The sequence below is a fragment of the Schistocerca piceifrons genome, chromosome 4 (assembly GCF_021461385.2).
Source record: "Schistocerca piceifrons isolate TAMUIC-IGC-003096 chromosome 4, iqSchPice1.1, whole genome shotgun sequence".
NCBI classification, from domain to species: domain Eukaryota; kingdom Metazoa; phylum Arthropoda; class Insecta; order Orthoptera; family Acrididae; genus Schistocerca; species Schistocerca piceifrons.
Genome location: NC_060141.1, coordinates 259369674 through 259396307, shown reverse-complemented (window position 1 = coordinate 259396307; position 26634 = coordinate 259369674). Strand labels below are relative to the sequence as shown.

The 26634-nt window shown below is 39.4% G+C and overlaps 1 protein-coding gene across 1 annotated transcript in view; it reads right to left on the bottom strand.

Moving 5' to 3' along the window:
* Positions 1 to 24273: 24273 nt before the first annotated feature.
* Positions 24274 to 26634, bottom strand: part of LOC124795771 (zinc finger protein 608) — a 295215-nt gene continuing 292854 nt past the window's right edge. The window contains exon 7 of the mRNA XM_047259854.1: positions 24274 to 25935. Within this exon, the coding sequence (XP_047115810.1) occupies positions 25865 to 25935 (71 nt within the window). The 3' untranslated portion in view covers positions 24274 to 25864. The remainder of the gene's footprint in view (positions 25936 to 26634) is intronic.

Genomic DNA, 26634 nt, shown 5'->3' with positions numbered 1-26634 from the left:
AATACAGTCCGGTTTGGCTTCCCCGCAACATTTTCTATATGTCTTTCCAGTTCAAAAAGTTTGTAATTGTAATGACTGGTTTATCATGCAACAGAAGTTTAATGGATTCCTTTTATTACTCATGTGGAAACCTCACACTTTTCATCGTTTATGATCAATTGCCAATTTTCATACCATACAGATATCTTTCCTAAATCATTTTGTAATTTGTTTTGATTTGCTGATTACTTTACTAGGCAATAAATGACCGCATCATCTTCAAACAACCTAAGATGGCGGGTCAGATTGTCTCCTATATCGTTTATATACATAAGGAACAGCAGAGGGCTTATAACACTACCTTGGGGAATGACTTTCCATAAATTGCTATGAACTGTGGCCTCTCTGACAGGAAATCACCAATCAAGTAACATAACTGGGACAATATTCCATAAGTATGCAATTTCACTACTAGCTACTAGTGTGGTACAGTGTCGAATGCCTTCTGGAAATCTAGAAATACAGAATCAATTGGAAATCCTGTGCCACTAGCACTCAACACTTTGTGTGACTAAAGAGCTAGTAAAGAATGATATTTTCTAAGTCTGTGTTGACTGTGTCATTTGGCCATTTTCTTCGAGGTAATTCATAATGTTCGAACACAATATATGTTCCAAAATCCTGATGCATATCAATGTTAATGATATTGGCCCGTTATTTAGTGGATTACTCCTACTACCTTTCTTGAATATTGGTGTGACCTGGACAACTTCCAGTCTTTGGGTATGGATCTTTCATCGAACGAGCAGTTGTATATGATCGTTAAGTATGAAGCTACTGCATCGGCATACTCTGAAAGAAACCTAACTGGTATACAGTTAATTTAGGGAAAATAAATTGCAGAACTCTAGGATCTGAAAATGAGTTATTGGAGATGGAAGAGAAAATAAATAGAGTGTAACGCAACATAGTAGGATAATTAGAAGTGGGGGAGGGGGCATGTCATGGGCCATAACATGCTTTACTGCAGAGGAACAGAGTAGGCAGGTAATTCTGGCCATAGTTTTTTTTACATAATCATAGACTGAATCTGTTATTATATACAGGTAATATGGTGAGTGATTTGTATAAGGTAGAGGCTCCTGACCTTTTTTTTATATATATATTTTCAGCTTTCTATCCTATGGTGTTTGCATTCCTGCTGCTGTTAGGGAAGAAAACTGCTATTATAACACACTGTTGTAGAAAAAATTGTCATGAAAACACTGTCACATTTAATTACTGTTTGTCTTGTATTTTATTATAGTGTCTGGTATAAAACTGTCACAAAAATTTTATCATATTTATTATTGTTAACAACTTTTTATTGTAACACTATCAGTTACTTCTACGTTAGGAGGATGTAGCTGTTACATTCTTGAAAAGCTTTGGTACGAAATAAACAAACACTAATCCCACCTTGCCTTCTGCTCTTCATAAAGTTGGTGGTACTAAGTAAGATTTCCTTTTATTCTTTCCGTTAATCAACCTATAGTTACTTTATATTTTAACATGCTACATCTGACAGTTATTTGAAAGTGCCTGTTAAAGCCACAACTACACAGTAATGTAAGTAAAATAAAATATTTTAACACATTCAGTGGCAGCCAGTGTGGCAGAATGTTATCATTCTGGCATTATCAGCAATTTTTTAGGGTGGCACTGTCAACCATAAAAGTTTCTTACATTATTTTTAGGCAAAATCACAACATTTTCAAAATATTGCATAAAAAATCCGCAGCAAATAAATAAAAATCAGCACATCATAGGATTTTCATTCATACAGGAATACTCTTCATTTAATTTAAGGAAACCTAATATAGGTTAATTTCACTAATTAGCAAACTGTATAAATCCTAACAAAGCAGGTTAACATTACTGAAAATACCAGTTACAACTTCTTCTCAGTTTTCACTTACACTAATATCAGATTATTTATTCCAGTCCAGCAGTTTGTCCCCAAAATACTTTCTCATGCATCTGTGATCATCAAACATTTTTCCTCACAAACTGTGAACTTTGAAATACTAAATGACCAAACTACAGATTTCTTTAATTATTATTATTATTATTTTTTTATACTGATCCATGTAATTTAGTGAAGCAATCACAGAAATGGTTGACACCTTTCACTGGTGTACCTAATACTGACATCCATTATAATACCACCTAATACCACTGAACTGACCCAATACCAAAAGCACCACACACTCCATCTCCTGTCATTGTTATTTTATGACAGATATTAAAAATCTTTCACTTTCTTTGGTTCTAATTTGCTCAGCATTATATTTACTTCACTGATGAATTCAATTACAGTTACTCTCTCTTTCCCAATAGACAGAATACATTTGCAGGAAATAGAGAATTGGCTTGAAATAAAGTATGTGATAAGGGACAGAGAAAACTACTTAAAAAAATCTTCATGGTATGTGGAGAATTATAAGACCTATGCACTCTACAAACATAGGTTTTGTTCATCTTTTTGTAATAAAGATAACAGTCTAATTTTAGAATGACCTAAAAATCTCTTTTATTCTACTTCATTTGTAACAATTCATTTCCCAACCTGATAAGAGCAGAGTTCAGAGGAACAGTTACCAAAATTGTGTTTTCACTGCAACAGGGCTTTTATTTAGATTTGTGCTTGTTTTGACATTTGCTTGCACTATGGAGACATAGCCTCGCTGATAAGCATCAGCATAAGAGGCCGCACAAGAAGTGTTTCCAAGAGACATGTAGTCTAGAAGTTTCACTGTATCTGCTGGTTGGACCTGAGGGAGTGAGTGATCCTAATTTGCTGGAAGAGAGGTGTTGCTGGATAGAACTGGTTGATGACAGACCACAGGGTTGACAAACATGTTCTTGAAGTATGGAACATTTGTTAGAATTTCCAAGTGTGTTCGTATTTGTGAACGTGAAATTCCAATCCTCTAGGCAGGGTTGTGGCAGTGCATTGTGCAACAGTGAAACCACACATAATTAGATCAGTGGGTTTTTAGCTAACTGGAGATAATGTATAATGGATGAAGTAGAATTGGGAACATTTAGGTATCATTAATAAATTGCATTTGTTTTCTTGAAAACCTGAGTTTGATTTTCGTGTCATGCTGCTTTACCTTTGTGGCAATTTATGCAGCAGTTGTGAGGGCCCAGTGGGACATAATTTATTGACCATTAGCAGTAAGTTTCTGTCTCCGGCTGATACTGATCTTCGGCCGGACATGGCTGCTTGTCCTGTTCCAGTGGTTGCCCCTCAGTCTGCAAGATCTGGGTGGTCGCAGAGGGTGGGCTTACTGGTAGTTGGGAGCTCCAACGTCAGGCACGTAATGGGGCCCCTTAGGAGTATGGCAGCAAGAGAGGGGAAGAAAACCAATGTGCACTCCGTGTACATACCGGGAGGAGTCATTCCAGATGTGGAAAGGGTCCTTCTGGATGCCATGAAGGGCACAAGGTGCACCCATCTGCCGGTGGTTGCTCATGTTGGCACCAATGATGTGTGTCACTATGGATCGGAGGAAATCCTCTCTGGCTTCCAGCAGCTATCTGATTTGGTGAAGACTGCCAGTCTCGCTAGCGGGAAGAAAGCAGAGCTCACCATCTGCAGCATCATCGACAGGACTGACTGCGGACCTTTGGTACAGAGCCGAGTGGAGGGCCTGAATAAGAGGCTGAGACGGTTCTGCGACCATGTAGGCTGCAGATTCCTCGACTTGCGCCATAGGGTGGTGGGGTTTCGGGTTCCGCTGGATATGTCAGGAGTCCACTACACACAGCAGGTGGCTACACGGGTAGCAGGGGTTGTGTGGCATGGACTGGGCGGTTTTTTAGGTTAGATGGCCTCGGGCAAGTACAGAAAGGGCAACAGCCTCATAGGGTGTGGAGCAAAGTCAGAACATGCGGGGACCAAGCAGCAATCGGTATTGTAATTGTAAACTGTCGAAGATGCATTGGTAAAGTACCAGAACTTCAAGCGCCGATAGAAAGCACTGAAGCTGAAATTGTTATAGGTACGTAAAGTTGGCTGAATCCAGAGATAAATTCTGCCGAAATTTTTACAAAGGCACAGATGGTGTTTAGAAAGGATAGATTGCATGCAATCGATGTTGGCGTGTTTGTCGCTGTTAGTAGTAGTTTATCCTGTAGTGTAGTAGAAGTGGATAGTTCCTGTGAATTATTATGGGTGGAGGTTACACTCAACAACCAAGCTAGGTTAATAATTGGCTCCTTTTACTGACCTCCCGACTCAGCAGCATTAGTGGCAGAACAATTGAGAGAAAATCTGGAATACATTTCACATAAATTTTCTCAGCATGTTATAGTCTTAGGTGGAGATTTCAATTTACCAGATATAGACTGGGACACTCAGATGTTTAGGACGGGTGGTAGGGACAGAGCATTGAGTAACATTATACTGAGTGCACTATCCGAAAATTACCTTGAGCAATTAAACAGAGAATCGACTCGTGGAGATAACATCTTGGGCCTACTGATAACAAACAGACCCGAACTTTTCGACTCTGTAAGAGCAGAACAGGGAATCAGTGATCATAAGGCCATTGCAGCATCCCTGAATATGGAAGTAAATGGGAATATAAAAAAAGGGAGGAAGGTTTATCTGCTTAGCAAGAGTAATAGAAGGCAGATTTCTGACTACCTAACAGATCAAAACGAAAATTTCTGTTCCGACACTGACAATGTTGAGTGTTTATGGAAAAAGTTCAAGGCAATTGTAAAATGCGTTTTAGACAGGTACATGCCGAGTAAAACTGTGAGGGACGGGAAAAACTCACCGTGGTTCAACAACAAAGTTAGGAAACTACTGCGGAAGCAAAGAGAGCTTCACTGCAAGTTTAAACGCAGCCAAAACCTCTCAGACAAACAGAAGCTAAACGATGTCAAAGTTAGCATAAGGAGGGCTATACGCGAAGCGTTCAGTGAATTCGAAAGTAAAATTCTATGTACCAACTTGACAGAAAATCTAGGAAGTTCTGGTCTTATGTTCAATCAGTAAGTGGCTCGAAACATCATATCCAGACACTCCGGGATGATGATGGCATTGAAACAGAGGATGACACGCGTAAAGCTGAAATACTAAACACCTTTTTCCAAAGCTGTTTCACAGAGGAAGACCGCACTGCAGTTCCTTCTCTAAATCCTCACACAAACGAAAAAATGGCTGACACCGAAATAAGTGTCCAAGGAATAGAAAAGCAACTGGAATCACTCAACAGAGGAAAGTCCACTGGACCTGACGGGATACCAATGCGATTCTACACAGAGTACGCGAAAGAACTTGCCCCCCTTCTAAAAGCCGTGTACCGCAAGTCTCTAGAGGAATGGAAGGTTCCAAATGATTGGAAAAGAGCACAGGTAGTCCCAGTCTACAAGAAGGGTCATCGAGCAGATGCACAAAACTATAGACCTATATCTCTGACGTCGATCTGTTGTAGAATTTTAGAACATGTTTTTTGCTCGTGTATCATGTCGTTTCTGGAAACCCAGAATCTACTATGTAGGAATCAACATGAATTCCGGAAACAGCGATCGTGTGAGACCCAACTCGCTTTATTTGTTCATGAGACCCAGAAAATATTAGAAACAGGCTCCCAGGTAGATGCCATTTTCCTTCACTTCCGGAAGGCGTTCGATACAGTTCCGCACTGTTGCCTGATAAACAAAGTAAGAGCCTACGGAATATCAGACCAGCTGTGTGGCTGGATTGAAGAGTTTTTAGCAAACAGAACACAGCATGTTGTTCTCAATGGAGAGACGTCTACAGACGTTAGAAAGTAACCTCTGCCGTGCCACAGGGGAGTGTTATGGGACCATTGCTTTTCACAATATATATAAATGACCTAGTAGATAGTGTCGGTAGTTCCATGCGGCTTTCCGCGGATGATGCTGTAGTATACACAGAAGTTGCAGCATTAGAAAATTGTAGCGAAATGCAGGAAGATCTGCAGTGGATAGGCACTTGGTGCAGGGAGTAGCAACTGACCCTTAACATAGACAAATGTAATGTATTGTGAGTACATAGAAAGAAGGATCCTTTATTGTATGCTTATATGATAGCGGAACAAAAACTGGTAGCAGTTACTTCTGTACTGGGAGTATGCGTTCAGAACGATTTGAAGTGGAATGATCATATAAAATTAATTGTTGGTAAGGTGGGTATCAGTTTGAGATTCATTGGGAGAGTCCTTAGAAAATGTAGTCCATCAACTGGTGGCTTACAAAACACTCGTTGAGTAATGCTCATCAGTGTGGGATCTATACCAGATCGGGTTGACGGAGGAGACAGATGAGATCCAAAGAAGAGTGGCACATTTCGTCACAGGGTTATTTGGTAAGCGTGATAGCGTTATGGAAATGTTTAGCAAACTCAAGTGGTAGACTCTGCAAGAGAGGCGCTCTGTATAGCGGTGTAGCTTGCTGTCCAGGTTTCGAGAGGGTGCGTTTCTGGATGAGGTATCGAATATATTGCTTCCCCCTACTTATACCTCCCGAGGAGATCACGAATGTAAAATTAGAGAGATTTGAGCACACACGGAGGCTTTCCGGCAGTCGTTCTTCCCGCAAACCATACGCGACTGGAACAGGGAAGGGAGGTAATGACAGAGGCACGTAAAGTGCCCTCTGCCACACACCGTTGGGTGGCTTGCGGAGTATACATGTAGATGTTGAAGTAGATCAGATGTGTGCGACTATGTCACACACAAAAATCAGCCATAGCAGAACACAGTATAAATGAAGAACACACCTTCAACTTCGAAAACACAAAGGTGCTGTGCCGAGCATCAGGCTTCTGGGAAAGTATTATGAAAGAATCCCTAGAAATAAGGATTCGCGACAACCTGGTCAACAGGGATAAGGGATACCAACTCAGCGCAGCATGAAACCCTGCAATAGTGGCAATTCGTTGGGAGTGCACCCGTCAACATCCTCCACCACGGACGCAGACAGAATGCTTACACCAAGAACCGAATACGGCCACCGGGGGGCGACCAATACTCCCACCACCACGCGCACACTGCCGGTCCACTTCAGCCTCGCAAGGTCTAGTGGAGGGGGTGACTGGGCATATAAATACCCTGCTCTTTGTGAATCTCGACACTTTGCCAGAAGATGGGTAGTATGACACTTCCCAAAACGTCACATTATATCAACACTACCACCCGGCTGGAGACCTGAAAAACCTTCATCAACAGTTTATGCCAGGGAAGCCTACAGTCACATATAATCTTTTACAATCATTTTTTATATTTAATAAATTACATTAAGACCACCGTCTCCTCCTTAAGAATGCTAGGCTTCTGTTTTATGACTATGTTACAACATTTAAGTATTAAAACCTTAGACATCTTTGGAATGATCTATTGTTGGATACAATTATGTAAGTTAATGGTTTGATTTTCAATCAATACTGCAATTTTTTGTATCACTTATCACTTCTTTTGTTTCTGCCAATAATCCCCGTCTGAGGGAAAACAACATGCACCACAATTTGGATTCCATTTCAAACTGTAGATTTCACTGTATTAGTCAATTCAATGTTTGGAAGAAGGCAAGGACATACAACTTCCTATAGGGTCATGCTTAGTAAAGCACTGAGATGTTAAGAGAGTCCTGGCCTTGGTAATCAATCAATATCAGTCTGGACCATGTTGTGCACATGACAAACAACAAGGTATCGAAGCTTATAAATTTTTTCATTAGTTTTATCACTAACAATATAAATTATTTTATCTACTCCGTAAGTGGTATTAGTGCTATCATGTGAAACCACAACTATGTTTTTATCAACAGTGCTTTTATCCAAGATCTCAAATAAATAGCAACTCTTGCATTCCACAATTTCTTCAGACCTCATGAACTCTAAGACATTTTTCATAGACTGCAGAAACTAACAGAAAAAGTACCAATTTAAAGACTATTTGGCTCCAGTTATTTATCTTCACTGACATAACTGTTGCTTCTTTAAAGTGCTATGTTAATTATTCCATAACAAATGGTGTGATCCAGTTTGTGGTACTTGATTTCATTTTAGTTTAATAGCCTCTAACTGTGGTGTTTTAATTACATACAGTATTGCAATACAGGAACATAAAATTGTTATTGTGTACTGCTGCACAATATGCAACAGCGCCATCTTGTGTAGTATGTTATTTCTGCATATCTGTAAATCTGACAAGTAGTTATCAATTTTGATTCCAAGAGAACTAGTTTGAGCAACAGCCTTACATTTGTTTTCCTATTGTATGTTATTGTGTTGGTTTCTCATCTCTGTCCAATACTAAATTACAGTACAACACTGTAGGATGATTTTAAAGTTGTTTTACTTTTTCTGAATTTTTTTCTTTCAGTAAACATTACAGTTGTTGAAGAAGGGAACATGTTTTCAGACTCTTTTCCAGATGTCTTTAGGGATAAAACCATGAGCTGTGATGTGCTCTTGTCAGTATCCTTCAGTGTTGGCAGAGAGAGCATGATAAATTTGCCCATACAGCCATCTGTGCTATCTTCAGTAGTGATGTATTTCCCAAGGAATCTCTTTAGTGGTTTGTTATCACCAGTGATGTACTGGTGAAAACAATTGTTTTTACATTTATCAAACTTTAGTGGCTTCCAAACATGAACTACCATTTGTCATTTATATTTCATGGATTCTTTTCTTCAAACAAGATGTCATTGCTCTACAGGTAACAGATTCTTTGGCAAACTGAAAATGTGAAGTTCTATTATGACTTGCTAATTGCTAAGCAACTTCAAATGTGGAACTTATGTCACTCGCTAGTGTGGATGTTTCTACTAAACGTGTCTTATTTCTGAATCAGTTCGTCTTAGTGTCATGTCATGCTATGAAAACTTTCATGCAAACCACCAGCAGCAACCATTTGATATCCACAGCTGAATAATGGTCCTTTCCCCCCCGTTTTGATATTTAGCAATACACATCCATGCTGTGCCCGTGTATTTTATGTCAGAAACTCACCTTCCATTGGGAGTCACCTCTTCTTGTTTCTTGGAATCAAGCAAAGAACTTCCTGTCCACCTACCAACCATTTGCCCAATGTATCCTGCCCACCATCAATATTTTCATTATGGTCAAAATTACATCTTTCTACATCTACATCTACATCCATACTCCGCAAGCCACCTGACGGTGTGCGGCGGAGGGTAACCTGAGTACCTCTATCGGTTCTTCCTTCTATTCCAGTCTCGTATTGTTTGTGAAGAGGATTGTCGGTATGCTTCTGTGTGGGCTCTAATCTCTCTGACTTTATCCTCATGGTCTCTTCGCGAGATATACGTAGGAGGGAGCAATATACTGCTTGACTCTTCGGTGAAGGTACGTTCTCGAAACTTTAACAAAAGCCCGTACCGAGCTACTGAGCGTCTCTCCTGCAGAGTCTTCCACTGGAGTTTATCTATCATCTCCGTAGCGCTTTCGCGATTACTAAAATGATCCTGTAACGAAGCGCGCTGCTCTCCTATGGATCTTCTCTATCTCTTCTATCAACCCTATCTGGTACGGATCCCACACTGCTGAGCAGTATTCAAGCAGTGGGCGAACAAGAGTACTGTGGCCTACTTCCTTTGTTTTCGGATTGCATTTCCTTAGGATTCTTCCAATGAATCTTAGTCTGGCATCTGCTTTACCGACGATCAACTTTATAAGATCATTCCATTTTAAATCACTCCTAATGCGTACTCCCAGATAATTTATGGAATTAACTGCTTCCAATTGCTGACCTGCTTTTTTGTAGCTAAATGATAAGGGATCTATCTTTCTATGTATTTGCAGCACATTACACTTGCCATTCCCTGCACCATGCGTCAATTCGCTGCAGATCCTCCTGCATTTCAGTACAATATTCCATTGTTACAACCTCTCGATACACCACAGCATCATCTGCAAAAAGCCTCAGTGAACTCCCGATGTCATCCACAAGGTCATTTATGTATATTGTGAATAGCAACGGTCCTATGACACTCCCCTGGGGCACACCTGGAATCACTCTTACTTCGGAAGACTTCTCTCCATTGAGAATGACATGCTGCGTTCTGTTATCTAGGAACTTTTCAATCCAATCACACAATTGGTCTGATAGTCCATATGCTCTTACTTTGTTCATTAAACGACTGTGGGGAACTGCATCGAACGCGTTGCAGAAGTCAAGAAACACGGCATCTACCTGTGAACCCGTGTCTATGGCCCTCTGAGTCTCGTGGACAAATAGCGCGAGCTGGGTTTCACACGACCGTCTTTTTCGAAACCCATGCTGATTCCTACAGAGTAGATTTCTAGTCTCCAGAAAAGTCATTATACTCGAACATAATACGTGTTCCAAAATTCTACAACCGATTGACGTTAGAGATATAGGTCTATAGTTCTGCACATCTGTTCGACGTCCCTTCTTGAAAACAGGGATGACCTGTGCCCTTTTCCAATCTTTTGGAATGCTACGCTCTTCTAGAGACCTACGGTAGACTGCTGCAAGAAGGGGGGCAAGTTCCTTCGCGTACTCTGTGTAAAATCAAACTGGTATCCCATCAGGTCCAGCGGCCTTTCCTCTTTTGAGAGATTTTAATTGTTTCTCTATCCCTCTGTCGTCTATTTCAATATCTGCCATTTTGTCATCTGTGCGACAATCTAGAGAAGGAACTACAGTGCAGTCTTCCTCTGTGAAACAGCTTTGGAAAAAGACATTTAATATTTCGGCCTTTAGTCTGTCATCCTCTGTTTCAGTACCATTTTGGTCACAGAGTGTCTGGACATTTTGTTTTGATCCATCCACCACTTTGACATAAGACCAAAATTTCTTAGGATTTTCTGCCAAGTCAGTACATAGAACTTTACTTTCGAATTCATTGAACGCCTCTCACATAGCCCTCCTCACACTACATTTTGCTTCGCGTAATTTTTGTTTGTTTGCAAGGCTTTGGCTATGTTTATGTTTGCTGTAAAGTTCCCTTTGCTTCCGCAGCAGTTTTCTAACTCGGTTGTTGTACTACGGTGGCTCTTTTCCATCTCTTACGGTCTTGCTTGGCACATACTCATCTAACGCATATTGTACGATGGTTTTGAACTTTGTCCACTGATCCTCAACACTATCTGTACTTGAGACAAAACTTTTGTGTAGAGCCGTCAGGTACTCTGTAATCTGTTTTTTGTCACTTTTGCTAAACAGAAAAATCTTCCTACCTTTTTTAATATTTCTATTTACAGCTGAAATCATCGATGCAGTAACCACTTTATGATCGCTGATTCCCTGTTCTGCGTTAACTGTTTCAAATAGTTCGGGTCTGTTTGTCACCAAAAGGTCTAATATGTTATCGCCACGAGTCGGTTCTCTGTTTAACTGCTCAAGGTAGTTTTCAGATAAAGCACTTAAAAAAATTTCACTGGATTCTTTGTCCCTGCCACCCGTTATGAATGTTTGAGTCTCCCAGTCTATATGCGGCAAATTAAAATATCCACCCAGAACTATAACATGGTGGGGAAATCTACTCGAAATATTTTCCAAATTATCCTTCAGGTGCTCAGCCACAACAGCTGCTGAGCCAGGAGGCCTATAGAGACATCCAATTACCATGTCTGAGCCTGCTTTAACTGTGACCTTCGCCCAAATTATTTCACATTTCGGATCTTCGTCAATTTCCTTGGATATTATTGCACTTCTTATAGCTATAAACACGCCTCCCCCTTCACTGTCCAGCCTGTCTCTGCGGTATGCATTCCAACCTGAGTTAAGGATTTCATTACTGTTTACGTCTGGTTTCAGCCAACTTTCTGTCCCTAGTACTATATGGGCTTTGTGACCGTTTATTAATGATAGTAGTTCTGGGACCTTTCTATAGACGCTCCTGCAGTTTACTATTAGCACATTAATATTATTATTCCCTGTTGCATTTTGCCTACTCCTACCTTGCCGCGTCTCAGGAGGCGTCTTGTCGGGCCTAGGGAGGGAATTCTCTAACCTAAAAAACCCCCACGTGCAGTCCACATGTACTCCGCTACCCCTGTAGCCGCTTCCGGCGTGTAGTGCATGCCTGACCTATTCAGGGAGACCCTACATTTCTCCACCCGATAGTGGAGGTCGAGAAATTTGCACCCCAGATCTCTGCAGAATCGTCTGAGCCTCTGGTTTAAGCCTTCCACTCGGCTCCAAACCAGAGGACCGCAATCGGTTCTGGGAACGATACTACAAATAGTTAGTGCTGATTCCACCCCGCGAGCGAGGCTTTCCGCCTTCACCAATTCCGCCAACCGTCTGTACGAACTGAGGACGACCTCTGAACCCAGATGGCAGGAGTCATTGGGGCCGACATGAGCAACAAGTTGCAGTCGGGTGCACCCAGTGCTCTCTATCGCCGTCGGCAGGGCCTCCTCCACATCTCGCATGAGACCCCCCGGCAAGCAGACAGAGTTAACACTGGCCTTCTTCCCCGACCTTTCCGCTATTTCCCTAAGGGGCTCCATCACCCGCCTAACGTTGGAGCTCCCAGTAACTAATAAACCCCTCCCCCCCCCCCCCCTCCCGTGTGCCTGCTCGGACCTTGCTGAAGGAGCGGCCACATGTCCACTCACAGGCAGAGTGGGCGATGCCACACGGCCAGCATCCACATTTACCCTCCGCCTCGTGCGCCGCGAAAGCCGCTGAACCCGCCACTCCCCTTGGGGAGAGGGTGGCCCAACTGTGCCCGGTACCCACGAAGATGTCTCGACAGCAGGAACAGTGGGTGAAGCATGTAACACCTGGGGTGTACCATGCGACGCACCAGACTCCCCACTGCCGCTACACTCCGAGGCAGCAGCCTGAAGACGGCTGACCGCGGCCATCAACACGCTCAGCTGTTCGCGAACAGTGGCCAGCTCCTCCTGCATCCCTACACAGCAGTCACACATCCTATCCATCTTAAGAAATCAATTTACTGTAGAGAGTTAATCAACTTTTAACTAGACCGCTAACTCACTAAAGGCGGCTGATTGTTGACTAAACTGTGGTTGCTAGCCACTTCTTGTAGAAAACAATGAAAATAGCACTACCTGTCTCTGGACTGTATTGAAAACAAACACTAGCACTACTGGCACTATGGTTGACAAAGGGACTCTCTCTGACTGTACTCAAAACAAACACGAAATCTATGGAACACTATTACTAGCACTCGACAATTAAAGCTTCCTAAAAGCAAAAACACATGGAAGATGAAGTGACAAGTAAGAAAAATACGGTTAATACTTAAATTAAGGTAGCTCGCTGTACAGCAGACGTGACGCAGACAGCAGTTACGATGACACTGACACTACTAGTTTCAGACTTGGACTGTTGAGTTCTTTCAATTCCCCAATCCATTTGTTTGTTTTCAGGCTGTACCTGTAATTCTTTGATACGCCTCTCTCCATTGCTCATTCAGAAATCCAGAGTTTTGGCGTGATTTTCACTTTTAAATTCCACGTCTCGCTACCTTAAGTCAAAACTAACAGTAAACATGTACAGTGTCAGGGAAGCATAGTTTTGAAAACTAGTTTACCAAAGACACGTGTGAGGGCGCAACATAGATGCAATGAACAATAACCCATACAAATTGCCAGAATATAGTCTAAGGCAGCATCTGAGCTTGGAAAAAATAGGCTGCTGTCTCATAGTGGTTACCTTTGAAAAGCGCTGCTAACTATGAGACTTCATGCTGAAATAAACATTTGGCACATATGAAAACATACCAGGAAACAAAAACCACTCTAAGCCACTTTCATTCTTCTGTTTATTTCTTTTCAGCACTTAAGTCTTTTTTCCCCCAGGCATTAGTTACATGCCATTGTAACCTTATCACAATTGATTTTCAAGCCTAGTTTCCGACTTGGACTGTTGAGTTCTTTCATTTGCACCAAAATTTATCTGCACTAGAGACAAACAGTACGATATCATCAGCAGTACAAAAGTGTTTCAGATATAGTCAATTACTAGACATTCCTCCTCCTTTCTTCCCAGTCTCAGCATCTTAAGACTCTCTCTAGGGCAGCTGGGAATGGTTTTCGTGGTACAGATTCTCCCTGCAGCAACTGTTCAAAATGTGGCCTGCCATTCTCAATGCATGCATTACAATAGTTCATAAAATGCTGCTCCACACACTAAAATATCACTGTTGTTTGTGATATAATGAGAAAGACAATTAGGACAGTTCCCCTTCAGTTTCTGCATTGATTTCTGGACCAATGACTTCATACAACGCAAAAGAAAATTCCACCAAAGATGCACCATAGACAATTGTGCATTTTCTTTGTTTGCCCCTTTTTATCTGTATCTCTTTCTCTCTGCAGAGGTCCAAAACAAATCATTCAAAATGACCTTTCCCTATGACGCATAATGTTCAGCCTACACACCACTATGTGTTCACTGAAGTTGACACAGAGCTCACAAAATAGAAGGCTGGTTGTGTTGAATAGCCCATCATAGCTATCTTTATTCTGGGTATATGGGTATCATTTTGTTATACCAACAACATCCAACACTAGACATAATTAACCACAACCTAACTGTTCGTGTTTCAATCTGGGATAACAAGGATGAAGTAAGCTAGTTCTGTTTAGTAAGTCGAAGTATGTCCAATAATTCACCTAGCAGTCGAAGCTCATTTTTTGCCCATATTTGTTTCCTAGATTTATCGAAATACTTCTTTGTAACACCCAAACCTGTTTCGGAGAAGTTTCATCATCATCAGTAAATTCATCTACTCTCTCTCAAGTAACATGTAAAGAAATTTTGCATGAAAATACATCTAGTTTTGAGATTATGGTACTTACATTTATAAAATTATTAACAGAAAAAATGTACAGGTGTTGGACAAAAATACAGAAACACCAACAACACAACAGATCAACATGCCTAATATAGTGTAGGAAAACCACTGGTATTCCAACCATTTCCAGTCATCTCAGGATAGAAAAATACTCATGTTGTATAGTTATCAAAGGGAATCTCATACCATTCATCCTGCCAAATAGCAGGAAGTTCAGGTACTGAGGTGAATAGCAATCACACACCCTTCTCTTCAAGGCAGACCACAAAAGGCTCAATAGTATTGTGATCTAGTGATATTCTTGCATTGCTCCTTAGCCCAGGTTTTATGGCTTTGGTACCACATTTTCCAGTTATGGGCATTTGCATCACTGATGAGTGGTTTCGGAATTCCTGCTCACCCCACATTTCCCTTCAGGTAGTTTTCATATTGACAGAGTTTGCGAGTGCAAGATTCAGTTCTACAGTGATTTAAACAACTGTTGACCTCTTACTTTTTGTTACAATTCTGTTCAATGACAGTCTGAAATGATCACTGAACACTCATTTTCGTCCTTGTAAGTTACCGGATAAAGTTTTTGCTTTTTCCCAGTATGAGATATAAATCTTCAATACAGTGCCTCTTGAAATACCAAACACTTTGGCTCACTTGGTCAAGTAAGCACCCAGCATACAAGCATCAACAATTTTTCCACATTCAAATTAGTGTGGGTTTGTCATAATGCACTCATAACTACACCAAACATTCTTCTCACCAGACTGACACTTGCAACATATTGACGACACTGCACAGGTGCCATTTGTGGTCAAACACAACAGTGCAACCTGCTGGTTTGGCTAGCATATGCATTTATGATCAAGCATTTCTTGTGATGTTCAACAATGTAGGATTGCTACATCGTTGTTATTCTTCCCTGGAGTTTCCATTGTTTGATCTTGTGATGTTTCTAGATTTTTGTCCAATAACTGTATATCTTTGGACCACATACAGATATTTGTCTAGCTGTCTGACATTTGTCGTACAGTTGTTACTTTGCTCCAGCTTGTCATCTGCAATCACAGGATTTTCAGCACTATATTACACATTTTTACCAAAACGCTACACTTAAAATGAAACTATAGCTTTTTTCTGCACATTGCTACTGTTAGATTGTGTACGTTTATTATATAATGTTATCCTGTTAATAATTTATTTTTTCCCCTTGGATGGACAACTAAGAACCAGGTTCCAATTGCAGTTCCTTGTTTTTTGCTCATTGTTCTCTTCTTTTGTTCCAGTATTCTTTAAACTGATCAATGTTTTTTTTCTTTCTGTCTTCTGAACAGTTTCCCCCCCCCCACTCTCCTACCTTTGAATCCTTCCATCTTGCATTCGAAATACATGTCCAAAAAACAATTCTTCTTTTCCTCATTACTTCTGTTATGTCTTCTACATTTCAAAAAATTTCATCACTACTATGTATACTGCACATTTATTTGCATATCAACATTCTGGCTTCACTACTGTATTGTAATGCTTAATTTTTGTGTTTTTATGACAGACAGTTTTTGTTGTAAAACTCTTTTGTTATACCACGTGCTCTTCCCATTTATCTATCCTTTCCCCTATAGCAGGTTTTTCCAAACCATTTTCTTGGATCTTCTTCCCAAGATACTTTATTTTTTAACCTATTCAATTTTACCAATATCTGTTTTTAGAAATTTCTGTCCGGCTACAGAGCAGACACTCTATATTAAAGATAATAAGAACAGCCAACACTGACCCAAACAAATAACACACATTAGGAATCTATCAACTCATACGTCAAGACTACAGCTCAGTTTGTATCATGAACATAGTTAGAAATTTCAGTATTAGAAACAGTAAACACAGAAGGGCAGTTACGAGTAACAGCAATTATTGTACATTTCCAGAGCAGCTTATGGACATGAGTCACAGACCAACAGACATGGACACCAACCTAAAACTTCTTAAATGCAGAACTGATTTCCAAAGAAACTTGTGATACAACACACTTACTATAGAAAAGTTTACACATCTTGCACAGGCATGAAAAAGTGTAATCACCAGAAAGTAAGACCACTCAATTTACACACACAAACCCTCACTCCCCCCTCACCCCCTCCCACTCACAATTTACAAAGGTCATTTATAACCAACATATATACTGCTAATATCTCAAAAAACTATTACTTTAATCTAGAAAAGTATAGTTAAGAATAAATCAGTGCTGGCAGCAGAATGTAACATAATGGCAGTACAATAACCTAACTTTAGCACAGTGGGGGGAAAAAGGAATAATTTCAGTTCATAATACTGAAAAATCCTGATTAATTACAGATCACAAACTGGAGTCAAATATGAGCTGTATAACAAATGTCAGACCACCAAACGAATATCAGTATATGATACTAAGGAATATATATTTTCTGTTAATAATATTTAAATGTGAATATCAAAATGTCAAAACTATACACATTATCAGGCAAAATTTCTTTGCATGTTATGTAACAGGGAATAAGTGAAACCGTAGATTAAAACTGAAGAAACTGCAAAAAAGGTGGGAATTTAAGGAGATGGGACCTGGATAAACTGACTAAATCAGAGGTTGTACAGAGTTTCAGGGAGAGCATAAGGGAACAATCGACAGGAATGGGGGAAAGAAATACAGTAGAAGAAGAATGGGTAGCTTTGAAGGGTGAAGTAGTGAAGGCAGCAGAGGACCTAGTAGGTAAAAAGACGAGGGCTAGTAGAAATCCTTGGGTAACAGAAGAAATATTGAATTTAATTGATGAAAGGAGAAAATATAAAAATGCAGTAAATGAAGCAGGCAAAAAGGAATACAAACGTCTCAAAAATGAGATCAACAGGAAATGCAAAATGGCTAAGCAGGGATGGCTAGAGGACAAATGTAAGGATGTAGAGGCTTATCTCACTAGGGGTAAGATAGATACTGCCTACAGGAAAATTAAAGAGAACTTTGGAGATAAGAGAACCACTTGTATGAACATCAAGAGCTCAGATGGAAACCCAGTTCTAAGCAAAGAAGGGAAAGCAGAAAGGTGGAAGGAGTATATAGAGGGTCTACACAAGGGTGATGTACTTGAGGACAATATTATGGAAATAAAGGAGGATGTAGATCAAGATGAAATGGGAGATACGATACTGCGTGAAGAGTTTGACAGAGCACTGAAAGACCTCAGTCGAAACAAGACCCCCGGAGTAGACAACATTCCATTGGAACTACTGACGGCCTTGGGAGAGCCAGTGCTGACAAAACTCTACCATCTGGTGAGCAAGATGTAAGACACAGGCGAAATAGCCTCAGACTTCAAAAAGAATATAATAATTCCAATCCCAAAGAAAGTAGGTGTTGACAGATGTGAAAATTACCGAACTATCAGTTTAATAAGTCACAGCTGCAAAATACTAACGCGAATTATTTACAGACGAATGCAAAAACTGGTAGAAGCCGACCTCGGCAAAGATCAGTTTGGATTCCGCAGAAATGTTGGAACACGTGAGGCAATACTGACCTTACGACTTATCTTAGAAGAAAGATTAAGGAAAGGCAAACCTACGTTTCTAGCATTTGTAGACTTAGAGAAAGCTTTTGACAATGTTGAGTGGAATACTCTCTTCCAAATTCTAAATGTGGCAGGGGTAAAATACAGGGAGCGAAGGGCTATTTACAATTTGTACAGAAACCAGATGGCAGTTATAAGAGTCGAGGGACAAGAAAGGGAAGCAGTTGTTGGGAAGGGAGTGAGACAGGGTTGTAGCCTCTCCCTGAAGTTATTCAATCTGTATATTGAGCAAGCAGTAAAGGAAACAAAAGAAAAATTCGGAGTAGGTATTCAAATCCATGGAGAAGAAATAATAACTTTGAGGTTCGCCGATGACATTGTAATTCTGTCAGAGACAGCAAAGGACTTGGAAGACCAGTTGAATGGAATGGATAGCGTCTTGAAAGGAGGATATAAGATGAACATCAACAAAAGTAAAACAAGGATAATGGAATGTAGTCTAATTAAGTTGGGTGATGCTTCGGGAATTAGATTAGGAAATGGGACACTTAAGGTAGTAAAGGAGTTTTGCTATTTGGGAAGCAAAATAACTGATGATGGTCTAAGTAGAGAGGATATAAAATGTAGACCGGCAATGGCAAGGAAAGCGTTTCTGAAGAAGAGAAATTTGTTAACATCGAGTATAGATTTAAATGTCAGGAAGTCATTTCTGAAAGTATTTGTATGGAGTGTAGCCATGTATGGAAGTAAAACATGAACGATAAATAGTTTGGACAAGAAGAGAATAGAAGCTTTCGAAATGTGGTGCTACAGAAGAATGCTGAAGATTAGATGGGTAGATCACATAACTAATGAGGAGGTGTTGAACAGGATTGGGGAGAAGAGGAGTTTGTGGGACAACTTAACTAGAAGAAGGGATTGGTTGGTAGGACATGTTCTGAGGCATTAAGGGATCACCAATTTAGTACTGGAAGGCAGCGTGGAGGGTAAAAATCATAGAGGGAGACCAAGAGATGAATACACTAAGCAGATTCAGAAGGATGTAGGTTGCAGTAGGTACTGGGAGATGAAGAAGCTAGCACAGGATAGAGTAGCATGGAGAGCTGCATCAAAACAGTCTCAGGACTGAAGACCACAACAACAACAACAACAAGTGAAACCACTGACAATAGTGAAAGTTGACTGAAACATGTTTGGGTGTTCAAAAAAAGAAGGCAGATTCAGATTTCCATAATTATATATGCACAAGAAGTTAAAATGGTCACACTTTACTGAAAAGCAATGCCACTGCAAAATAATTACTCAGCATCAAGGGATACAAGCAAATGAGCAGTTGTGGTAATTAAATAGAAACAAAACATAATTGTCATGATCCCCCCCCCCTCTCCCTCTCCCTCTCTCTCTCTCTCTCTCTCTCTCTCTCTCTCTCTCTCTCTGTGTGTGTGTGTGCGTGTGTGTGTGTGTGTGTGTGTGTGTGTGTGTGTTTTGGCTGATGTTGTGATAGGGGTGAATATACGTGAAGCACTATTACTTCCAGTCTTCTTTTTCTGCCAGATTGAGTCTCTTGCCTTTCTTCCAATTGAGCTGTGATGAATGTGACATTCTGTGCTAAGTGTTTCTCTTGATTATGCTGCCACTGAGTGTCATTTGACTACAGCACACATATTTGAGTACTGTTAAGACAAAAGCACCCTGCCTTTGCGATGTCCATAGCTCGTAATTACAATAAATTGGAAAGGAATATATAATGTTGTAAAACTGACACTTGTAAGTGGTCTCATGTCTAACATGGCAATTTTGCATTAATTTTGTACTAACTCAATTGTGCAAGTTAGATGTTTACTTTGTAAACTTAGCCTGGAATGGGCATTGTTGTGTGCTCAGTCCATCACTGCTTTTTGTATGGAAAAAATTGGTTGCATAGTAACTTTGTTATATGCAGGTCTAACAGAAGACCAAATTCTTTCTTTGTTACAGGATTCTGATATGAGTGAAGTTTCATCAGTGTTTACTGCACTCTGAAGACCGTTCAGTTGTTAGCTGCTGGTTTCTGTATACAGCTCACTGCTATGAAAACTAGACTGCAAAAAAAAATATGAATAGGCTAAAATATACAAACTTCATCCAATATCAAGTCCGGGCAAGCAAAAATGATGGGTATGATCACTGGCTCACAATGTCACCATGAATATGTTAATATAAGCAATGCAATGGCAGAAGTGAAACATAGTGAATAAAATGGAACCAGCATCTCTGCTTTGCAAAGGGGAAGGAGTGTTTCAGACGTTATCCTGAAAAATGGAGCTGTCTGCATCATGTCTTCTGTGCCACAAAAGTTATAAATTTCTTATGATTGCTACATTTTTAGACCAGAAATATCAATTTTGAACTGTGTAACATTTTGTTAGCTTTTCTATCGGACAAAAATTAAATAAGGACAAGCAATCATCCATTACTGTTCCTCATAATATCAAATAGGTTGCAGTCAGGCAGAGGACAATTAAGCTGAAATAAATTGCTCACATGATCATGCTATAGCTTTATCCATTACATTTGTAATGAGACAACTTTTTTTACCATTTTTTAATCTTCTAGTATGCCAAAATGTTCCAAGAGAATTCAACTCAATTCATCATTTTCTTTTTTAAAAAAGTGTTTAGGGTGGAAAGAGAGATTATGAGATTAACCTTTTATGTAAGAACATATAAATAAAACAATATTGTACAGTAGGGATAAACCAAATAAGATTGTATTTGTTTTTACCAGACTGGCCTCTTATTTGGGAGTATGAGGCTCCAATTCCCATCTGGCCACTCTGATTGAATTTTTCTGTGGTTTCCTAAAACGAGTTCAGTTTAATGCCAAGATGGTTATTAGGATGAAGCAGGGCACCATCTACTTGCCCCTTCCTTGGGAAACTAGGCCTGGACGCATGTATGTCTGCATGCATGAATTATATTTTCTGTTCTTAAACTGTAACATACCACATGCCTGGAGTGATACATAAATTTCTGCCAAGGAAGTGCTGTACAGAAGAACAAGCTATATATTCCACTGAGGCACATTATCTGAATGGTCTTTATTAAGGCCAAATCTACAAACCTTTCGGCGATCTCTAGTCCATGTGATGACAAAACTGCCCCTCTACACAGTACTACCATGAAACATCAACAGAGAAAAGATAATAAGTGACTGCTGTACCAAGGCCCTAAAAAATTGACAGAAGCAATCAAGCTCATACAAAAGGGCCTCATAAGACAAGTGAACAAACATCTACATACCATCCAGGACAGAAACTGCACAGCAGCAGCCATCTGTGAATGTTGAGAGCAAAGTATCTCCTACTGCAACCGTATGGACAGTGTAATCCAGTTTCCGTAAAAAGCATACCTAAGTTAAAAACTGAAACACTGCCCAGCTATACAGGGTGTCCTAGGAGGACTGGTCACTATTTAGTGATATGACATGAATGACCATTTGCAGCAAAAAACTTTATATCAATATATGCACTATTTCACATGGTTTCACAGAAAGAATGCATTTAATGTCATGACTATACAATTTCTTGAATAACTTGAAAACCACAGACTCTAGTGAGAACATGTCACAGTACAAAATTAAACTACACTAAATTTCCTGCAAAACTAGGTCCTATTCGTAATTTCTGTAAGACTAATGTTTTCCACGAAAATAGTGCAAGCATTGTAGCTTAGGTAGTTTTTGTATGACAGTTTGAGGTAGTTTCATGGATTGATAGACCTCAAGCATACTGTATCAAATTGTTCATCCCGACTTTGCCCACACTACTGCGGTACATTGTGAACAATGAAAATATTATTGAAAATACAGAAAGTAAATGACAATGTACATTAAATGTGTTCTATATCGGAAACCATTCTGAACAGTTGTATGTCTATATGACTTTTTTTGCTTCAAATGATCATTCCTGTCATATCTTTGATGAAGATATCCTCCTGGGACAGCCCATCAAGGCAATGTTTTGGTTAATTAATCTTTTATGCAATATTGTTTTTGTGTTATGGGTGCAATTTAGAAATGATGTGCTTAAGGATTCAGTTGATGTAATACATCTAGTAATGTATTAACATTTTATGTCTGGTATAAAGTTTCCAGCACTGGGCACAATATTGTTATATTCATAACAAGTTTCGAGAATCAGGTGAAAAATGCTATAACTGTATCTACACAATACAAATGAGAGACACTTTTTTTGTGTGTGTGTGAAAGGTAGACAGTAATTGCCACAGATCCTGGTAAACCACTCTGCAGCGGTATCAGCAAATAATGTGCGAAGTTGATTATTTAAAAAACATTGGGCTCCCATCTATCCTCCTCTGCTCCCAAAGAAAGGAACTAGTAGTTCAGAGACTAGGATAGTATTTGTATATTTGTGTATATTTATTAGCAGTAATGGCCTGCAAATCAGTCAATTCCTGCTTGCTGCACCCCCCCCCCCCCCTCGCTTCCTCATCCAAGTGAATTTTCTTCTGTTTCCATTCTAATCAAATTCACAAAGTGCTCAAGTGCTCACAAGAGAAATTACTGCCAGTGTGGCTATCTATGATTGGACTGTATACCTCAAAAGGAATTATAATTTAGTTAACACTGCTGTCTTCATCATCATGCAATGTGTGCATTAAAAGGGGACAGGGTAACAACATTCTTCACAAGCAGGTTCTGGGAATTTTAAGATTGTGTGTTTTTTCTAATGCCCAAGATCTTTGTTTTAATCCTACCAAGGGAATTTCTGGAGTATTTCTAAGATGTCAACTTAACATAATTAGATCAACTGGTCCAGAAGACCAAACAAGGCATAATTACAGTATTAGCTAAGAGAGAATGGTTAATAACTGAAAAAACAATTACTGAGTAATTTAATACAACTGATGACCTGTACAGCCCAAGTACAGATAGCAGTGGCATTGTCAACAACCAACATTTTGAAATTCTCCACTGCAAATAGGCAGTTTGCTCACTTGGAATGTAACCAGAGCACTGCAGACGTTAGTAGACAGTAAGAATTGTTCAGTTGAACCATCTTGCTTTACTTCAGAGCCAACACAAAAAGACAAAGTTCACCCTTTATCATCTACTCATGCACCATCAAGCATGAAACACAAGTGGTAAGATACAATATGAAAGACACTGCCTTTTCGACTTTGCTGTGTTGTATGGTGTTGTAGTGCGCTAAGATAATTTTGTAGTTCAACGTGTTTTGGAATAAAATACAATATAGTGCAGTGAATTACGTTATGTACTTACTTCTTTCATTGTTGGGATGATAGCTTTATATTTAAACACCATATTGGCAACAGGTTGGTGTTAAATTATGAAGAACCAGTGTATCAGTAGAATAAAATAGTGACATTGACTAGAATCACTTAAGCAAGCACACTGCCAATTACAATATGTTATGCACATACATATGCAAGTGTTTGTTGTGTCACATTTGTAACATCAACTAGGTGCACATCAGCAGAAAGTGCTCTTACTGCTGTCATTGGTGGTAAGGCTGGTCACTGTAGCACCATTTCCTGGTCATGGTAGTGCCACTTCCAAGTGCTGTAATATCAGTAATGTTTCTGACGCACATTCTCCAGAGCTAGAGGTCAGATATATCCCCATCAAATTATTTCTTGTTATGAAGGGGTACAAAAACTAGGCCTGGATTTTGTTTTGACTGGAATTCAAAAGCAGTTACACTTACCTGGGATATGATGCAATTTTAAACACTGAAGAGACTGCTTTGTTACTAATATTGTCAGCTAGAGCAAATTAGGGTACTGAAATGTGTAGTGTCCACAACATGCAATATTTCCATACATAAATTTAAGTTGTTCATTATCTTCTACACTTGAACATAATTTTTTGATGACTTATTAGGTTGTATTGATGCAAAAAATTAATATTATGAATTACATTTTATTGTGATATATTTTATACAAAAATCTCTGCTTTAAAGTCTGAAGCATTAGAAGAAAGTCAGAAGTTCAGAATGTACAAAAATTAATAGAACTGAAAAAAAAACAACTCATCACTGAATCTGCTTCCTGATTCAACCACTAAAACTGGTTGTGTGCCATCTCTCCCAATGCCCCTAGCAAAATGAGACATGTTTAGAATTTGTAACAGTGCGACAAGAAAAAAAAAAAAAGAGGAGGAGGGAATATCTGAGATCGTAACTCTCCATAAATGAAGAGGATTCATTCTCACATGGAGGGAAATATTACTAATGTGTTGTACTTCAGATTTTTTCATATTTTTAAGTATATCAAGTCTTGGTACAATTAAACCTCATCAATTATGTTAAAATTTAAATTACATTATTAAAATACAATGCAAAAAATTCCTGTGATTTATACAAGAGGCACCATTATTCCACTTTATTTATACACCAGTTTTATTTGGTATTTGCTTACTTCAAAAACCAGATTAAATTTTGTAACAACAGAACTTAAGAGCAACATTATTAGATAAAGATGATTTTTGTTCTGACCAGTACTGAATAAGAATTACACCTACTTTATCACTAGAAATTTAAAAAAATATCACAGTCTATATGGTTGGAATGTGAATATGTACAAGGTGACAGGAAAGTAATGAGTAACAACAACAATCAGGTTTTTTGTTCTCTTATTCTTCTAAGCAAATATAATATACAACTATATTTATTATAATATAATTTGATTTTCAGTTACTGTACATCTCATTCCACTAAAACTGGAACGGGTTAATATATTTCCACAATATCTGGAAAATAATATCAACCAAAAATATTAAATGTACCTTGTGTAGAGAATAATAAACATTGCCATTTTCTAATTAATTCAAAAACATTAAAAATACACACAGAGTTTAAACTTTCCACATTCAGACTACTTAAACTAAAGCATCCCAAAGGGCAGCGAGTCATCTCTTTATAATATTTACACAAATCTTGTTACACTATGGTACAATTATACAGTAAATCTCTCTCTCTCTCTCTCTCTCTCTCTCTCTCTCTCTCTCTCTCTCTCTCTAACACTAATGTGCGCGCCCACACACACACACACACACACACACACACACACACACACACAAGGTAAGATTCAACAGAAATTTCCAGTGCACACCAGTCTTTCTCACATACACCTACAAAACAGATGCACTTGGAATGGCTCACAATTGCCAGGCAATCTATAAATAAAACAATTCCTGACAACAGCATACACTAGTATTCACTATGTCAAATTGTCAGTGAAGACAACGAAAACACACTCATACGCACATAATACAGCTCACTCTATTCCGCTGAAAGGTGCCTCACTGTGTGAACAGCACCACACCCGTACTGTTGCGAGAAGATGAGCAGTCCCTCTGACAGCACATCCAGTACTTACAAAAAAACAAGGGTCTCTCCCTCTCTCTCTCAGTCCAACAAGAAGCCAATAGTCTCTCTCCCACATACAGAAGTGTACGCTACATTCGCAGCCTGTGTATAAGCTAGGCGCACTTCACTTTGGTGGGTACGGATTGATGACCGTTGCGGCCACGGCTGCCGCCTGCTGGCTCGCTAGCACAGCCGCTGCAACCAGAAAAGAGGTATATTAGCACCGGCTTTGGTAGTGCATTTCTATCAATTCCCCTTCCCTAAAACTGCCTGCTATTATCAGTCTCAATCCAGAAATATTTCCCTGAACCACAAGGAAAAAAATTTTACTTCCGACCGACAAACGATCCGTGCGCCGAGATACAGGCAGATTACTTAGAAAGATATATATACTGTCATCTTCAGTAGATAAATAGGCACTACATTCCTTGTATATTGTGCATCTCTTTCTTATTAGATCTGCCAACCTCGTAAACTGTCTAAAGGTATATTCAACTAGTAATACAAACATATTACACGTCTAAATGCACATTTTACTCAGTTACAATGGAATTGAAAAATCCAGCACACCATCAGTCAAGTAATACAAGTAAATGGCAGTGTTTACTGAAAGCAAAAGCGTAATTTACAGTTGCTTCGACACAAATGGAAGACTAAATTATTGGTGCCACAAATTTAACAACTTCGAAGCGACGTGAAAAATAAATCTTCTTTAAAATACTCTGGACAAATTAATTCGATAATTTATCCTTGTACAGCAATTTTATACTCATTACAGACGAGGCACTCTCCAGTCTTAGGCAGTGACTTACACACACTAAACACCAACTTCAGCTCGAATACATTGCAAATGCGAGAATAAAGAACTGGTGCCCACTGCTTCGCAATAATGCC